Source organism: Sus scrofa, chromosome 12, assembly GCF_000003025.6.
Source record: "Sus scrofa isolate TJ Tabasco breed Duroc chromosome 12, Sscrofa11.1, whole genome shotgun sequence".
Taxonomy (NCBI): Eukaryota; Metazoa; Chordata; class Mammalia; order Artiodactyla; family Suidae; genus Sus; species Sus scrofa.
Window position 1 is genome coordinate 18,155,460 of NC_010454.4, and position 15,910 is coordinate 18,171,369.

The 15,910-nt window shown below is 55.5% G+C and overlaps 1 protein-coding gene across 1 annotated transcript in view; it reads left to right on the forward strand.

Annotated features, from left to right (window-relative positions):
• Positions 1 to 15,910, forward strand: part of MAP3K14 (mitogen-activated protein kinase kinase kinase 14) — a 40,033-nt gene that overhangs the window by 12,561 nt on the left and 11,562 nt on the right. Inside the window, exons 2-6 of the mRNA XM_003131321.4 lie at positions 7,608 to 7,883; positions 8,989 to 9,058; positions 10,675 to 10,885; positions 11,268 to 11,885; positions 12,372 to 12,509. Of these exons, the coding sequence (XP_003131369.1) occupies positions 7,628 to 7,883; positions 8,989 to 9,058; positions 10,675 to 10,885; positions 11,268 to 11,885; positions 12,372 to 12,509 (1,293 nt within the window). The 5' untranslated portion in view covers positions 7,608 to 7,627. The remainder of the gene's footprint in view (positions 1 to 7,607; positions 7,884 to 8,988; positions 9,059 to 10,674; positions 10,886 to 11,267; positions 11,886 to 12,371; positions 12,510 to 15,910) is intronic.

The window sequence follows — 15,910 nt, forward strand, 5'->3', positions numbered from 1 at the left end:
CAGCCGTCCGAGTTGAGGACAGCTGGCAGAGGCATCTTTGAACACCTCCCTGCTTCTTGAGTCATAACAGATAAAACTCTCCGTTCCCAGGGCTGAACAAGAAAGGGAATGAAATGAAAACCAAAACCAGGAGGGACAAGCTTGCCCATCTCCTGCTTCCGTTTTAGCAGCCCTGCCCCAGACCTCACTGACCAGCCCTGGAGGTTCTGGCGAGGTTTCCCGTGTGTGTGGCATCGGGGGGAGCAGTCATCACATATTTATGAAGCGCCAGTCACAGATGTGGACCAGACGCCTCCTAAACGCTCACCCCATAGCAAGAGACCCTAGGCTGATTGAGGCTTGTTTTCACCCTGGAAGTAATACCCCACAGAGAATGTCTCTGCAGGGATATGTAAGAAACTGGTGATGGGGGTCACCTAAGGAGAGCCAGGGAAGGGTGGGAAGGACTTATACTTCTCAGAGTTCATCGTTTCTGTATTTTATTTTTGCCGCTTGGAAACATTACCTGTTAAGAAATGAAAACTGGAAAAAGAAATAAAATGAAAATGCAAAATGAAAACTGGAGTTCCCTTGTGGTACAGTGGGTTAAGGATCTGGCACTACTGCAGCTGCAGCTAGATTGCATCTGTGGCTCAGACTCCATCCTTGGCCTGGGAACTTCCATATGCCATGTGTGCAGCCGAACATCTTTGTGCATCTTTTCCCACATTTCTACATGCTCCATACCTTGATTGCAATTCTGGAGTTGTGCACACAAGAAATAGCTATCTTCTCAGAGTGTCCGTCGTGGCTCAGCAGTAATGAACCCAACTGGTATCCATGAGGACACAGGTTTGATCCCTGGCCTTGCTCAGTGGGTTAAGGGTCCAGCGTTAGGTGAGCTGTGGTGCAGGTCCCAGACACAGTTTGGATCTGGTGTTGTCGTGGCTGTGGCATAGACCAGCAGCTACAGCTCCGATTCAACCCCTAGCCTGGAAACCTCCATATGCTGTGGGTACAGCCCTAAAACAAAACAAAACAAAACAATAGTTCTGTTCTTTCGGTGTATGATGCATGATATTTTTAGAGTTTGTTCTCCTGCAGGATTTCATCTGAGGAGTAAAGAGGGCAGGGAGTGTTAGGAGACCCGGTGCTGCTGGGAGGGGCTTCCTGGAGGTGGAAGGCCTGAGCCCCGCCTGGGAAGGACAGGCAGCAGGTTCAGAGTGGCCCACGAGGACAAGGCACACAGAGCGGCCTGGAGGTTGGAGTAGGCAGCCAGGCGTGGGGCGGTCAGGCTGGCCAGAGCCAAACCCTGTGTTTGGGGAAACGGTGAGACAGATTGTGGACCACAGAGTTGGGACGGGGCCCATAAGCAGTGCACGGCCAACAGATGTCTTCAAGCTTGAGGTTATCTTGAGGACATGATGTTTTAAGATTAGCTCAGCACCAGTAGGGGCCAGGAGGGGTCAGGGAGATGCTGGACGTGCTAAAGGAATAGGTGTGCGGTGATTCTGTGCCTTACACACTTGAGACAGCAGTGTTCTGCACGTGTGGGGCTAGTGAACGTTGGCGGCCAGGGGGTGGGAATTGGGGGCGGTCATAAATCCTATACCATGCACATCATCCACCCGGCAGTTTGACCTGTGGAATTGGCAGTGAGACCAAGTTCTTAGAGGCCTGGCAGGTTTCTATTTTATAACCGATCTGTATACACCCCTTGCCCTTGATAGGCAGAGGCTGGCCCAGTGTGGCCCAGTAGCCAGGCAAGCTGAAGGCTTAAAAGAGGAAGCATCAGAATGAGATTGGTTTTCAGCTAATATCTTATTAAGGAAGTTGAGTCATTCTACTTCTGCTATTTGTCCCCTCTGGGCATTCAGAGAAGGACAAGTTTTTACTTCCAGATGCAGTATCATGAGAGGGATTTGCCCTGGTCTGCCCTGGCTCTTAAGTGATCATTTTCCTCATGGCCCTATATTTCTCTTTTATGCACAGCAAACCGAGGCTCAGAGCGTTGGATGCTTACGTAAGGCTCGACCATACCTTGGCTGTATGGTACTAAAATAGAGAGAAGTCCCATTGTCTCAGTGATGGCGTTTTATGAGCTTGATGACAAGCAAGGAAATGAATTTTCCTTTAGTACCTTCTGTTTGCCAGGCAAGCTCATTGGCATTTCTGCCTCACTTAATCCTCAAAACAATTCTGAAGAAGCTAAAACACTCAGTGGGCTGCTCAAGATTTAGCATGAAGGCTGGGGAAGCAGCAACAAGGGCTCAGCCCTACCTCTGCAACCTGTTACTGTGGGAGTGCCCTGGCAGGCTACCGAACCCTAAGCCTCGGTTTTCACATCTGAAATTGACATTAATAATAGTGGGGCTGGGAGTTCCCTGGTGGCATAGAGGTTAAGGACCTGGTGTCGCTCCTGTGGCTCGGGTCACTGCTGTAAGTGCGAATTTGATCTCTGGCCCAGGCGTGGCCAAAAAATGATGGTAAGGTGGGGCTTAGTAAATATTGACAATTATCCTTCTGAATCGGCATCATTGCCCCCTCAAATAATCCTGACCAATCAGTGCCATTTGGGGAACTCGAAGGAACCTCGAAAGATTTCCTAGGCAACTGGTTTTCACACGCTTTTCCTTGGAGACCTAGGATACCCAGAGAAGTCCTTGGTAGCTGAAGAGAAGTGGAGTATGTGTGGCCCTGACCTCTCTCTTCAGCAGAGCAGCTGTTTCTGAAGCGAGTTACTACTTATCATGTGCATGCTCCCAGCCCTTACATATTGGGGATTGAGGGATGATTTCATTTAATAAAAAGGATGGTCCTGCTGCTTTAAAAAAAAAAAAAAAAAGGCTGCCAAGGCTAGAACCCATATCTTCTGGTTCCTAATCTGGTGTTTTTACTGTACTTACTAAAACAGGGAACTGAAATATGATCATTTTAGAAAGGTTATTATCACTGGAGATCAAAATTTAAAACGTTATTTTTGTACCTTCCAGTTAATCAAACATTCATTTAGTCTAAAGCCCATTCCTGTCACAGAATCCCAGGAACAGGAATGGTTGCTGTCAGAGGAGGCATTGCTGTCCTAGCCTTAGGCAAGAATGGTGCTCATAGAACTTTCTGCAGTGATGAACATGTACATTGCCCTGTGTGGCAGCTCGTGTAACTGAAGAACTATTTTTTAAGTCTTATTGAAAGCAAATTGATTGAAATATAAACAGTCACGTGGCTAGAGGTTGCCATATCGGACAGTGCAGCCTTGCTGTGTAGGGCAGGGGTCAGGTGGCAGTCCCGGGCCCCTGGGCGTCAGAATCATCCAGAGACCTTGTCAGAAGTAAAGCTTCTGGGCCTAACACCCAGTGGCTGTGTCGGTAGACCGGGGGCGAGTGCATCTTGAGAACCCATCTGGTGGTTCGAACTTGCAATCAGGTAGGAAGGTGCTTCATTAGTGAGCTCTTCCTTGGTGTAAAAGAATGGAGCCAGAATCAGGCATTTAGCCCCAGCCTTGATCTTCAGAGCAGCCTTCTGAGGAATGTCAGCCCCTTGGAGAATGTGATCAAAGCTATGGACCTCTTCCCTGGAAAAATACCAATATGGTTTCTGGGGTTCCCAGACCTCCCTGCAACTATCTTTGAACCCACATTAAGAACTCCTCAACTTGGAGTTCCCATCAGGGTGCAGCAGAAACGAATCCGACTAGGAACCATGAGATTGCAGGTTCAATTCCTGGCCTTGCTCAGTGGATTAAGGATCTGGCATTACCCTGAGCTGTGGTGTAGGTCGCAGACGCAGTTCGGATCCTGTGTTGCTGTGGCGGTGGTGTAGGCCGGCAGCTGTAGCTCCGATTGGACCCCTAGCCTGGGAACCTCCATATACTGTGAGTGTGGCCTTAGAAAAAAAGCAAAAAAAAAAAAAAAAAAAAAAGAACTCTTCAACTTGGACAGAAGATCTTTACTAACTGGCGACGAGGCCAAGTTTGAGCCCAGGAGCCTTGTCCACTGCAGGCAGGTCACACAGATATGCCCAGGATTGATCCGGCACCATCCCAGTCATTCCCAGACCCAGACTTCTCCAGGGGGCTGTGGAGACACCACAGAAGACAGAACAGGCAGTTTATGTGGATCAGACCCTAAACGTATACCGAATTAATTCTGCCCCTTTCTTTTCCCCTTTTGTTTTCTTGGTCGTGTGGGTGAGCCAAGTGGGTATGGCTATTACCACTGCTCATGACCTCGGCTCTGACACAGAGCAGAGGGAAGAATGCCTCTGAGGCCTGAGCGGAGCTGGGGAGAGCGTCCAGCTGAGTAATGGGTCAGGATTTTGACTTGTCCTCAAAGGCAGAGACACAGCAGGCTCCCACTGAGCCCTCATCACCCCCCCCTCAAGCTACAGGAGAGAGAAGGAGCCAAGGCGTGGGGCTGTGGGCGGGGCAGCGGGCCAGGAGCCAAAGCCCAGGGCTGGGCAGGCCACCTGACCAGCAGTCCCAGGCTCGTTGGGTATAGAACCCTATTTTTTGTAGCTCAGAACCTGCGTCAAAGTGGGGAAGGAGTGAGGGAGCAAGCATGGGTATGTGCCGGCGAGCTGCTCGCAGGCCAAAGTGTCCTGAGAATAGCCTCTTGAACTTGGAGAGCGACGGTGAGGGTCTGAGTCATGGTCATGTGGCCAGGAAAGCCAGCCACGGGGAAGCTCTACAGCTCCCCGGCCGTGATTTCATGCCCTAGGAGGTGAGGGTCAGCCTGCTTTCCCCGTGCCCTTCGCAGGTTCAGCTGCCAGCTGCTGGGCCAACATCTCGGGCTGCCTTGTTCCGCCCTCCACCTGCCAGGCTCTCGGATGAGTCATCTGGGGCCAGAGAGGAGGAGGAGGCCTGGAGTTCGGCTGCCTCGGCCTCAGCTTCTCCAGAACCGGGGAGCCTAGAGTGCTCGTGGAGGCAGGATAGGGCCCCTGGCCAGCTGCCCGCCCAACCACCAAGGTGAAAGGACAGCTCCAGGGGTGGGGGGGACGGGGGGGAGCCCCTCAGGAGGAGCTCTATCCAGGATGAGCCCTGTCAGGCAGAGAGGCCACGTGAGCCTGAGCGCAGCTAGACTGCTAAACAGCTGGTCCCTCGGAACAAGCACTGGTCACTGGCCTCATTTCTCTCACCCGTCAGATGAAGCTCTCTTCATTCCTGACGCTCAGCGTCGTCCTTTGATGCAGCCAGCCCTGACCGTTTCACCGGTGCCCGGCTCCTCGGTACACCGGGGACACCACCTCTGCCCTCAGGAGCCCTCCGCCTGGCAAGGACTGTGACTTTCCCCTTTGTGTTTGCCTGCAGCCCCAGGGACTGGGGAGCGGACAGGACAGCCCACTAGGTCCAGCCCTGCACTGCCCCACGCAGGCTGGCTGATCATTTCTTCATGTGAAAATGAGCCTAAGCTATGTGAGAGCCCTGTGAGCACACCTCTCATGTGTTTAGGTTTGGAGAGTGGGGGGTTTGTTTTTAAGATCTCATTTCCCCTGGGTAAAGAGGCTAAGGAAGGCAGGCACTGCTCTGGGCCCTGGGTCGTGTCCTTTTTGGAGGTGGAGGGGGTTGTCGTGGTGTGGCATGGGATGAAAATGTGATTACAAGTGAAAGAGCCTGCCTTGGAGGGCTTTCACCCACCTGAAATCAGAGCACCCCTTAGACTTCTTAAGGTCCTCGGGGAACAGTAAGGCCACCCATTCAGCTTCCTCAGCATCCAGACTTCAGCACCACACCCAGGCATCCCTGCTAAAAGCCAGAACTGCTCTGAGTTAAAGCTAAGAGGCCCAGGAAAGCAGAGATGCGAGGATCAAATTCTTAGTGTGGAGTTCCCACTGTGGTGGAATGGGACTGGCGGCGTCTCTGCAGAGCCAGGACACAGGTTCCATCCCCAGCCCAGTGCAGTAGGTTAAAGGATCCAGCGTTGCCACAGCTGTAACCTAGCTCCCAACTCCGTCTCAGATCTGATCCCTGGCCTGGGAACTCCACATGCCACAGGGCGGTCCAAAAAGAAAAGAAAAAATTCATAGTGACCAGCAATCCCATTCACCAAAGGGTGTCAGCCTGGTGTTCCCCGGCTTCCACTGTCTCTTGAAAGCTTCCAGCCTGATAGGGCAAACGGCCAGAGGGGTTAGAGGCTTGGCTTCCCGCAGTCTGCCTTTCTCCCTCAAGAGCCCACAGAGGCGTGATCCAGACAGAAGACTGCATCTGTTAGTAACAGCGCTGGGACCACACTGCCATCAGCATTTATTAGAGGCCTGTCTGCACTTGGTGCCTTCTCAGGCTTTGCCTCTAGCAAGTCACAACCCGCAAGAGCCCTGTCCTTTGCGTCCACAGCCCTAGTCTTTAAAAAGTTTCCTAGGAGTTGCCGTCATGGCACAGCAGAAACGAATCTAACTAGCATCCGTGAGGTTGCAGGTTTGATCCCTGGCCTCACTCAGTAGGTTAAGGATCCAGCGTTGCTGTGAGCTGTGGTGTAGGTCACAGACAAGGCTTGGATCCCACATTGCTGTGGCTGTGGCCTAGGCCGGCGGCTACAGCTCCAATTAGACCCCTACAGCTCCATATGCCGTGGGAGCTGCCCTAAAAAAGAAAAAAAAAATAAGGTTCCCAAATGGTAGCAATCTCAGGGCAGGGCCCTTCTCTTTCATGATAATGTTAGCCCATTGGGCTATTTGCACAGATTGTCACAACAGTGGGCTCTCTTCTCCCTTCATGCTTGGAGGGAACTCGGAGCTGGTGGAGCCCAGAGAGAGGTGAATTCTTGTGCTCTATCTCCTTATTTCTAGAGGTTTTGGTCAGTGTCTGGGGCTCTAATATAAATTCCACTCCTAATCTTACCCGAACGAAAAATACTATCTAGGAGAGGTCTTTAAGCAAATGACTTTAGATATTATAGAGGGAAGCATGGCAGTGCCTTCAGAGCCACAAACAGATGCATCTCGGGAAGGCAGCAAAGTGCTGATGTTGCCGTTTACATGCCGAGTTTTAGATTTTGCAAGATTTCATTTATGTGTATACGTATCGATATGCACACAAATCTGTATACACGCACACATGCACGTGTATATACACTCGTGCGCACGAACGCACACATATGCATACATATATACCTCATGCTGGGGAGCAAAACAAAACCCTGATTCTCTCCGCTTGAAGAAAAGCCGTCATGGATGGTGCTGTCATAAGAAGGCGAGGTTTATGTGGGATCAGTGAGATGAATTGATGGTTCTGGGGTGTGGGCTCCACCACCCTGTTCTAGGGAAGCAAAAGTTCGCCACAAAGCAGAAAAAGATTCAGCCCTTATTTACAATAAGCAAGCCCTTATTTACCAACTCAGATGTTGGTCCATGCATGGCTATCCTGGAGGAGGCGGGCTGGAGTTCTCACGCGGGGCAGAGCGCAAGAGCCGTTTACCATAGAGGGGCCCTAGGGCTGGGGGCTCCCACCACATGGAACCGTGTTGATGGTGAGAGATCGGCCCCTTTGCCATTTGTACCGTTTGGAGGAGAAAGACGCATGGCGTGAAAAGGCAGAGACCCTTGGCCCCCCGCTGTTCTCCTCCCACCCAAGCCTACCTGGGCCCCTCGGGCTCAGGGGGCGACCTGCTCAGGGCGCGGTCTCTCTGTCTCAGGGTGAGCGTGAGCCTGGGAGATGGCAGTGATGGGAATGGCCTGCCCAGGCGCCCCCGGCTCCGCGGTCGGGCAGCAGAAGGAGTTCGCCAAAGCCAAGGAGAAGACGCAGGCGGTGGAGAAGCAGCAGAGCTCTGTGCACAAGCTCGAGGCCGTGGAGAAGAGCCCCGTGTTCTGCGGGAAGTGGGAGATCCTGAACGACGTCATCACCAAAGGCACCGCCAAGGAGGGCTCTGAGGGCGGCCCGGCCGCCATCTCCATCATCGCCCAGGCCGAATGTAAGGGGCCCCGGGTTGGGGGGTGTTGGCAGGGAGGGCAGGCGGGGGGCCGGCAGGTGGGCGCAGCGCTTAGGCAAGGTGGGGCTGGGCTCAGGAGCCCCCCCCCCCAGTGGAAGAGGGAGGTCGGGGGAGCCCCGTAAGTGAGACACACCTGGGGGTTAAGGCAAGACTCAGTGCGAAGTGGGAGCTGGCCCAGTGCGGGGAATGAAACACAGAAAGGGAGAAGCGGCAGGTGGAGCCGGGGAAGGGGGCCAGGAGGCAGGCACGCGAGGGCTCCGGGGTCCAGGGGACGCTGCAGGGCGGTCAGGCAGGCCCACGGGCAGCCTTCTGCTGTGACCTTGGGCAGCCTGAGCATCTCTGGAGGGGCCCAGATGGGAAGGGCCAGAAAAGCCCCCTGGGGCCTTAAGCACTTCGCCACCTCCCACCTCGGGGAAACACACCCAACCACCACCCCCATCCCCTTCGAAGAATGAACAGGAATGCCTGCCCTCAGCCCATGGAGCCAATCGAGGTGCCGCAGGGCGAGGTCTGGTCCTTTCTGCTTCCATTCTCAACACCTTAAAATGGCCACGGAAGCTTGAGACACCCAGAAGGGTGGGTAGGGCCAGGAGTCCCCTCTTTCCCCAACACCTACCCTCCGCCCTGGAGCTTTCTTGGGACAGAGCCTGGAGAGACCCGCAGCTCGGGATGCTGTTTCCCACATACACACATCCGTCGCCTTGTCTCTGCCTCCTGGCTGGTCTTTGACAGGAGATGAAAGGATGCAAATTAAAGTGGAGCGAGTGACATAATACTGGCCACACACAGAGAGAATAGTGTCTATTTATTGAGCTGTTCCTGGGCTTCAGGCCCCGTGTTGAGTGTTTTCTGCAGAATCTCACGCTTCGGCCGTGTATGGTGTGAGCTGGGCCCGCGTGTGATCCCAGATTGGAGGCACAGCCCTGCTCTTGACCCTGAAGCTGGGAGGGTGGGGTGAGGCCGTCCTCGGGAGGAGGTAGTCTGGCTAGAAGGAGCAGCCCTGAAAAATGCCTCTCTCCTAAGTGCTGAATTCCTGCCCTTTCTCTCTCCTTTCTGCTCCCCCAACCCCTTTTCCTGCACTTCAAAGGTGAGAATAGCCAGGAGTTCAGCCCCACTTTTTCAGAACGGATCTTCATCGCTGGGTCCAAACAGTACAGGTAAGGAGGCCAGCCTGAGCGGGATGGCCGGGAGCTGACGCGGCGGTGTCCCCACCCCAGCTGCTTGTCCGGGCCGCTCCCCAGTGACCCCTGGCTCCCTCCTTCAGCACCTGTGGTTGGGCTCTTGGAACCCGCCCAGCCTTTCCTGGCTGGGCTGCTCTCCCAGCCAAAGAAGCTTTTCAAAAGCTTTTCACAGCCTGTGGATGACTGCCTCTGGGTCTCATCAGCCTGACAGTGTATTTTTATGCTCCGAGTCCTCGCTGCTCCCCCTTGTTTCCCATCAGTGGGGTGGGTGCTGGGAACCGGAGGCACTTTCCAGGCCGTGCGTGACCAAGGGTGCAGGCCCAGGGAAGCCACTCTCACTGGGGGCAAAACCTGCTGTGGGACACACCCCTAGGGGGGGCCGAGGGCTTGGAAACAGGCCAGAACAGATAGACTCACAGCTCGGTGGCCCCTGCAGGAGGGAGGCCAAGCAAGGCCTCATCTGTTCCCAGACTCCCAGCCCCAAGGATGATTTCTGGAAACTGGAGGTTAAACCTGGAGACAGTTCCTCCTCTCCCAGAGGGCAGACTTCTCTATCACTGGAATCTGGGGGCTGCTGGTGATAAGAAGGTTGTGGGGAGAGCTGCTGCCCTTGAACCAAGAAATGCCCAGCATTTGGTCCAATTCCTTATGCCACCCCTGATGCCTTTTGGCTCAGGGTAGGGGGTACCGGGGGGTTTCTGATGGACCTGCTTCTTTCCGCTGCCTGAGAGCAACCCGTAGCCCCCTAGCAACCCTCTGGGACTGGGGTGAGCCTGCCTCCTTTGTGGGGGGGCAGAAGAGGAGGCCACAGCGGGGGCAGCCGAGGCTGTGGTCTGCCCCTCAGCTTTTTGGCAGCAGCCCTTTCAGAAATCCCATTACCACCAGAGCCTTAAGACCTGGCAGGGGTGCGAGCTGAGTTAGATCCACGGTGGTGCTGAGCCTTGGGCCGGCAGAGAAGGGCAGACACCCTGGGTCCCGGGGAACTAGCCCGGGCAGGGTGTCTGCTTATGCCGCGCCTCACGTTGCCATGGCAGCCAGGTGTGCCCAGGAATCAACGAGGGTGCACGGTGACCAACCGCAACTGTCCCTGTTTCAGAGGCAGCAGAAACCATCTCAGTTAGAGCTGAGAATGCCTGCGGAGGGGCATGGCCCTCTGAGCCACACGCCCCTCCTGGGACCTCTCCAAGGGCAGCCCACCTGGGAGGGCAGGAGAGACCTGTGTCCCCCTCCCCAACTCCCACCCCCAACCCCCTGCAGCCGAAGAGCAGCGTGTCCCCTCACGAAAGTAATAACTGCTGTTTGTCAGAGGCTTGCCGTGGGGCTAGGTACCAAGGTAGGCTGTTGCAACGAGCTACTTCATTTGAACCCCATCTCCACCTTGCCTGGCAGAAAATACTACACCCATTTTATCAATGAGAAAACGGACGGTCCTTAGAGCTTGGGAACTTTGCCAAGTTCATGCAGTTACTGGATGAGCTGGGATTTGACCTCGGGTCTATGTGACAGCCCCCCCTCCCCGCCAGTTACCTGAGGCGTTACGTCTTCCTGCCTCCTCACACTCAGAATGCGTATCTGTGCCCCCTTTCTGACAGCCAGTCCGAGAGTCTTGATCAAATCCCCAACAATGTGGCCCACGCGACTGAGGGCAAAATGGCCCGTGTGTGTTGGAAGGGGAAGCGTCGCAGCAAAGCCCGGAAGAAACGCAAGAAGAAGAACTCCAAGTCCCCGGCTCAGGGGGGAGCAGCCCTGGCCAAACCCCTCCCCAGAACCCCTGAGCAGGAGAGCTGCACAGTCCCCGTGCAGGTGAGACCCGCCACCATGACGCAGCCCCCCAGTACCCGGGCACCATCCAGGCTCAGGGGCCTTCAGAATGGTGCCTGTTGGAGTTCCCGTTGTGACTCAGTGGGTTAAGAACCCGACTAGTAATCCATGAGCATGCGGGTTTGACCCCTGGCCTCGCTCAGTGGGTTAAGGATCCGGCAGTGCCATGAGCTGTGGTGCAGGTTGCAGACTCAGCTCGGATCCGGCGTAGCTGTGGCTGTGGTATAGGCCAGCAGCTGCAGCTCCAATTTGACCCCTAGCCTGGGAACCTCCGTATGCCTCAGAGACAACCCTAAAAAGAAGTAGAGTGGCGCCTGCACCTTGGCCCCGGCCCCGTGTCCTAACACCTGTGTTTTCCCCACAGGAGGATGAGTCTCCACTAGGTGCCCCATATATTAGAAACGCCCCCCAGTTCACCAAGCCTCTGAAGGAGCCGGGCCTTGGCCAACTCTGGTTTAAGAAACTCGGGGAGGGCCTGCGGCCAGCACTGCCTCGACCGGAACTCCACAAACTGATCAGCCCCCTGCAGTGTCTAAACCACGTGTGGAAGCTCCACCACCCCCAGGACGTAGGCCCCCTGCCCCAGCCCGCTCAGCCCTTCCCCTACAGCAGACTGCCCCACCCCTTCCCCTTCCACCCGCTCCAGCCCTGGAAGCCTCACCCCTTAGAGTCCTTCTTCCTAGGCAAACTGGCCTGTGTAGACAGCCAGCCACCCCTGCCTGGCCCACACCCGGGCAGACTGGCCTGTGTAGACAGTCAGAAGCCCCTGCCCGGCCCACACCTGAAGCCCAGCTGCCCGCCTCGCGGCTCGAGCGAGAAGTTTTCCGTGGAGGAGTACCTGGTACACGCTCTGCAAGGCAGCGTGAGCTCCGGCCAGGCCCACAGCCTCGCCAGCCTGGCCAAGACCTGGTCGCTCGGGGGCTCCAGGCGCCAGGAGCCCAGCCCCGAAACTGAGGACAGCGAGGGGGTCCTGCTCATTGAGGTGAGTGGGCCCCAGACACGTGTACGCACCCCTCCCCGTCCCCTCCGGGCCCTCGGTGTTCACGACCCGCTTCCTCCCCCTTTGCCTCTAGTTCTCTGGGGCACCCAGATTCCTGGGTTTCATCCCATCCGTCGTGGACATTATCCCTGCCCCCGACCCTCCTCGCCGTCCTTCCCGCTCTTCTCCCTTTCGGCTCCCGAGTCATCTTTTCATGGTCAAGGTTGTTGATCATTTCCTTTCTGCCCCACAACCACACGTCTGGGGGACGGTCAGCTCCCCAGACAGCCCATGAAGCTCCCCTTTGCCTTCGCCTGACTCCTGTAACCCGCTCTGGTCCCGTCTCAGCTCTGGTGGTGTCCTTGATCGTGAGGGTTCAGCCCCGAAGCCTGGCAAGGGCTGCCGCCTGGAGCGCCTTCCTCACTGTAACCCGTCGTCCCCCCGCCGCCCTGGCCACTGACACTGGCCCCTCTCTCCTGCCAACCCCAGAAACTCAAGCCGGTGGATTATGAGTACCGAGAGGAGGTCCACTGGGCCACGCGCCAGCCCTGCCTGGGCAGGGGCGCCTTCGGAGAGGTCCACAGGATGGAGGACAAGCAGACCGGCTTCCAGTGTGCCGTCAAAAAGGTACGCCCGCCCTGGGCTGCGGAGGGAGGTCGGCAGGAGGCCCGTCGCGTGCCCTCTGCTCTCTTTCAAGGTTGATCCCCGGGCGGCCGCGGGTCTGACCTCTGAATGGAGCCTGCCTAGCCTGGCTGCCCTGAGTCCCCAGAGCTGGAAGGGGACAGTCCCGGTCACATGTCCCTGCCTGGGAAGTGCGCTCGGTGTGTGAGAGGCCCCCAGGGCAAGTCAAAACCTGGAGGACGGTTGGATTGCCGCAGAATTCATGTTGAGCCGAAACCCCTAAACCACATAGTGAACCGGAAAGCGATAGCAGGAGCATAGCCTCCACCTCGCAGGCGCCTCCTGAAGGAGTCAGATCTGGCTGGAGTTCGGGCTCTGCCTCCTGTCGGCTGATGTCATAGGTCCTGTGAGATGGACACCGAGGGGAAATGAGACTTGGCGAGAGCTCCAGGCTTGTCTGACTGTAGAGTTTGGCTTCAAACTGCTCTTCATGGGGGGGAGGATTCATGCTCCTAGAATTTTGACTAGAGGCAGAGGCCTACGTCACCTCTCCCACTCCTTCATCTCACTGGTAATAGAACTGGAGACCAGAGAGGGTCTTCATCTTGCCCAGAGCCACACAGTTGGGCCTGGACTGGAGGCCTCCTTTGTCAGATCACACTGTCCAGGCCCAACAGACCTCAAGGGTGTCAGCCCTGTTCCCCTTCAGATCTCGTTTCTCCTAGCCCCGACTCTCGACTGGAAGCCACTTTGTCTTTGACCCAAATTCAGCCTGAGAGCCAGCACGAGGACTTCCTGAGGCAGAAATCGGAAACATTTCCGTGGGCCATTTCCTTGGGCCCGGTGAAATAGGCTAACTCAGAGACAGACCTCGGTTTTAAGCGGCTTTGGTCAAGGACACTCCGATCCCCAAAAGGCAAGGAACCAAATAGCCAGACCAGGCAGGCCTGTGGCGCTCCGTCCTCACGCCGAGCGGACTCTGCGGCTGCCACTGTCATGGGCGCCTGTGGCTGTAAGGGCTGAGGATGACAGATTGTGACGTGCAAATACCTGGCTTCCCAGGTTTGTGCGTGGCCAGGTGTTAGAGTTCTAGAGTTCAGGCCTCGGGTGATGGGATGAGAGGGGGACTATCCGCAGGTATTACCCCAAACTTCAGACATACCGTGTCAAATCAGTGAGCTCCCCCCGTGCCCGTCCCCACCGGCCAAGACACGTGCTTGGCTCTTGCCAGCCCGGGTCCTCATCTTCCGCTGGGCTGCCAAGGCCTCCTCAGCTGCAGTCCCCTCCCCAGGCCACCGGAGACGGCTCAGCTGTCCCTCCTAAGAGGCGAGTGGGAGGAGGGCAAGAGAGTGTGAAGTGTCCTGGGGCTGAACGCCCATGCGGGGAGCTGAGTCACTGGCTCCTCAGCTGTTCCCCCGCTGAGGCGCTCAGAGCCCCGGGCAACAAGGTAAACAAGCCTAATATAGTAGAAGAGGACAGAGACTCCGTTTCTCACCTCCCCGCGGCACTCGGACAAGCTCCAAGCACAGGGCACGGACGGGCCAGGCCCAGAGCTGCGGCTCGAGCCCCCAGAGCCAGCCCCTCTCAGAACTCTGCCCCCTCCCGCCCCCCACCCCCCACCAGGGTCTCGATGGGGTTGGCGCCTGGCAGCCCACACAGCTGCCTGTGGTTGAGCAGACACCCCTGCTCGCTTTCCAGGGCAGAGGCGAAGGGAAGGCTGTGATGTCCATTAGCATTTTCAGCTGGAAGATCTGCGAAACAGGTCCTTGCTAAGGGGGTCGGGGTGCGGGTGGGGGCCGAGGATCAGAGGTCACGCTGCACAAGGGGTCAGAGCCAGTCTGCACGCCCTGGGATGCTCCCTAGGGAGGATCCAGGATGCAGAGTGTCATGTGACACCAGCCCTCCCGCAGTCCCCCTTCCAGGACACCGGGGCCCCAGGCCCCTCCTGTTGGTTGGTCACGAATCCAGGATTTAATGTTAGGGTTTGGGGGTTTTGTTTTTTAAGGTTTTGTTTGATCTTACTTTTAATTTCAAATAAATAGAGGGTCTTTATAGAGGAATGGTGCCCAGAAAAGCAAAAGTCTCCCTGTTCCCCAACCCCCTTCTGAGGTAACCAAGCTTTGATATGGATCTTTTAGGTTTGCTATGCATGTATAAACATGTAGTGGTTTTTTTAAAGGAGATTGCACTCTGCAGGTTGTTCTGTACCATGTTTTTTTAAATAATAGTCTATCATGGACAGATTTCCTTGTTGGCACACAGGCGTCTGTCTGGTGCTTTTTCACGGCCAGTGTGTATAAGTTCTTGTCCTAGTCAGTGGATGAAGTCTTAAGATCCATGAAATCTGGGAACTTTAAAGTGTGTGTGTGTGTGGCACATATGGGGACACACACTTTTTTTTTTTTTTTTTTTTTTGGCCATGCCCAGGGCATGCAGAAGTTCCCAGGCCAGGGATCGAACCCCGACCCCAGCAGTGACCCAAGCCATAACAGTGACAATGACGAACCCTTAACCACTGGGCCACCAGGGAGCTCCACATGCATTTTTTATTTATCAGGTTTTCAAAGGGGTCTGTGGCCCAAAGAGGAAATGGTTCATTTGAGAATATCTGGCTCAAGCATGGAGTTCTGGAGCCTCCTTTTAACTCTGCCCTGATCTGGAGTAATGTGGCCTTGGCCAGGTCATGCCAGTTGTCATTAACCAAGCACCTGCTCTGTGCCAGACGCTGTGCCAGGGACTGGAGACAGGTGTGGAATCCACATGCCTGAGCTGAAGGAGCTCGGACTGTAACGGGGATGGACACTTTGACGGTATAAAGGTGGTCGAAGCAGCCACCTGCCAGGGACGTGGGTGAAGTCAGCCGGGCGAGTGTGGAGAAGGAAGTCAATACAAGGCCAAGGAGAGAATGTCTCGATGGTGATGAGGAAGCGAGAGGGAAGACTCTAGGAGTTCCTGTCGTGGCGCAGTGGTTAACAAATCCGACTGGGAACCATGAGGAGGCAGGTTTGATCCCTGGCCTTGCTCAGTGGGTTGGGGATCCGGCTTTGCCTTGAGCTGTGGTGTAGGTCACAGACGCGGCTCAGATCTCGCATTGCTGTGGCTCTGGCATAGCCCGGCGGCTGCAGCTCCAATTGGACCCCTACCCTGGGGACCTTCATATGCCGCGGGAAGCGGCCCTAAAAAAGACAAAAAAAAAAAAGAGGGAGGACTCTACTGGACTCCTTTGTGCCCAGAACTGTGTGGGCCACCTTCACCTTTTATGTTCCTAGGACCTTTGGAAGGACTTGCAGGCTCTTATTCCCTCTTTTACCATTGAAATAAAATGGATATGGGGGTTTCCAGTGTGGCACAGTGGAAATGAATCTGACTAGTATCCATGAGGATGTGGGTTCGATCCCTGGCCTCCC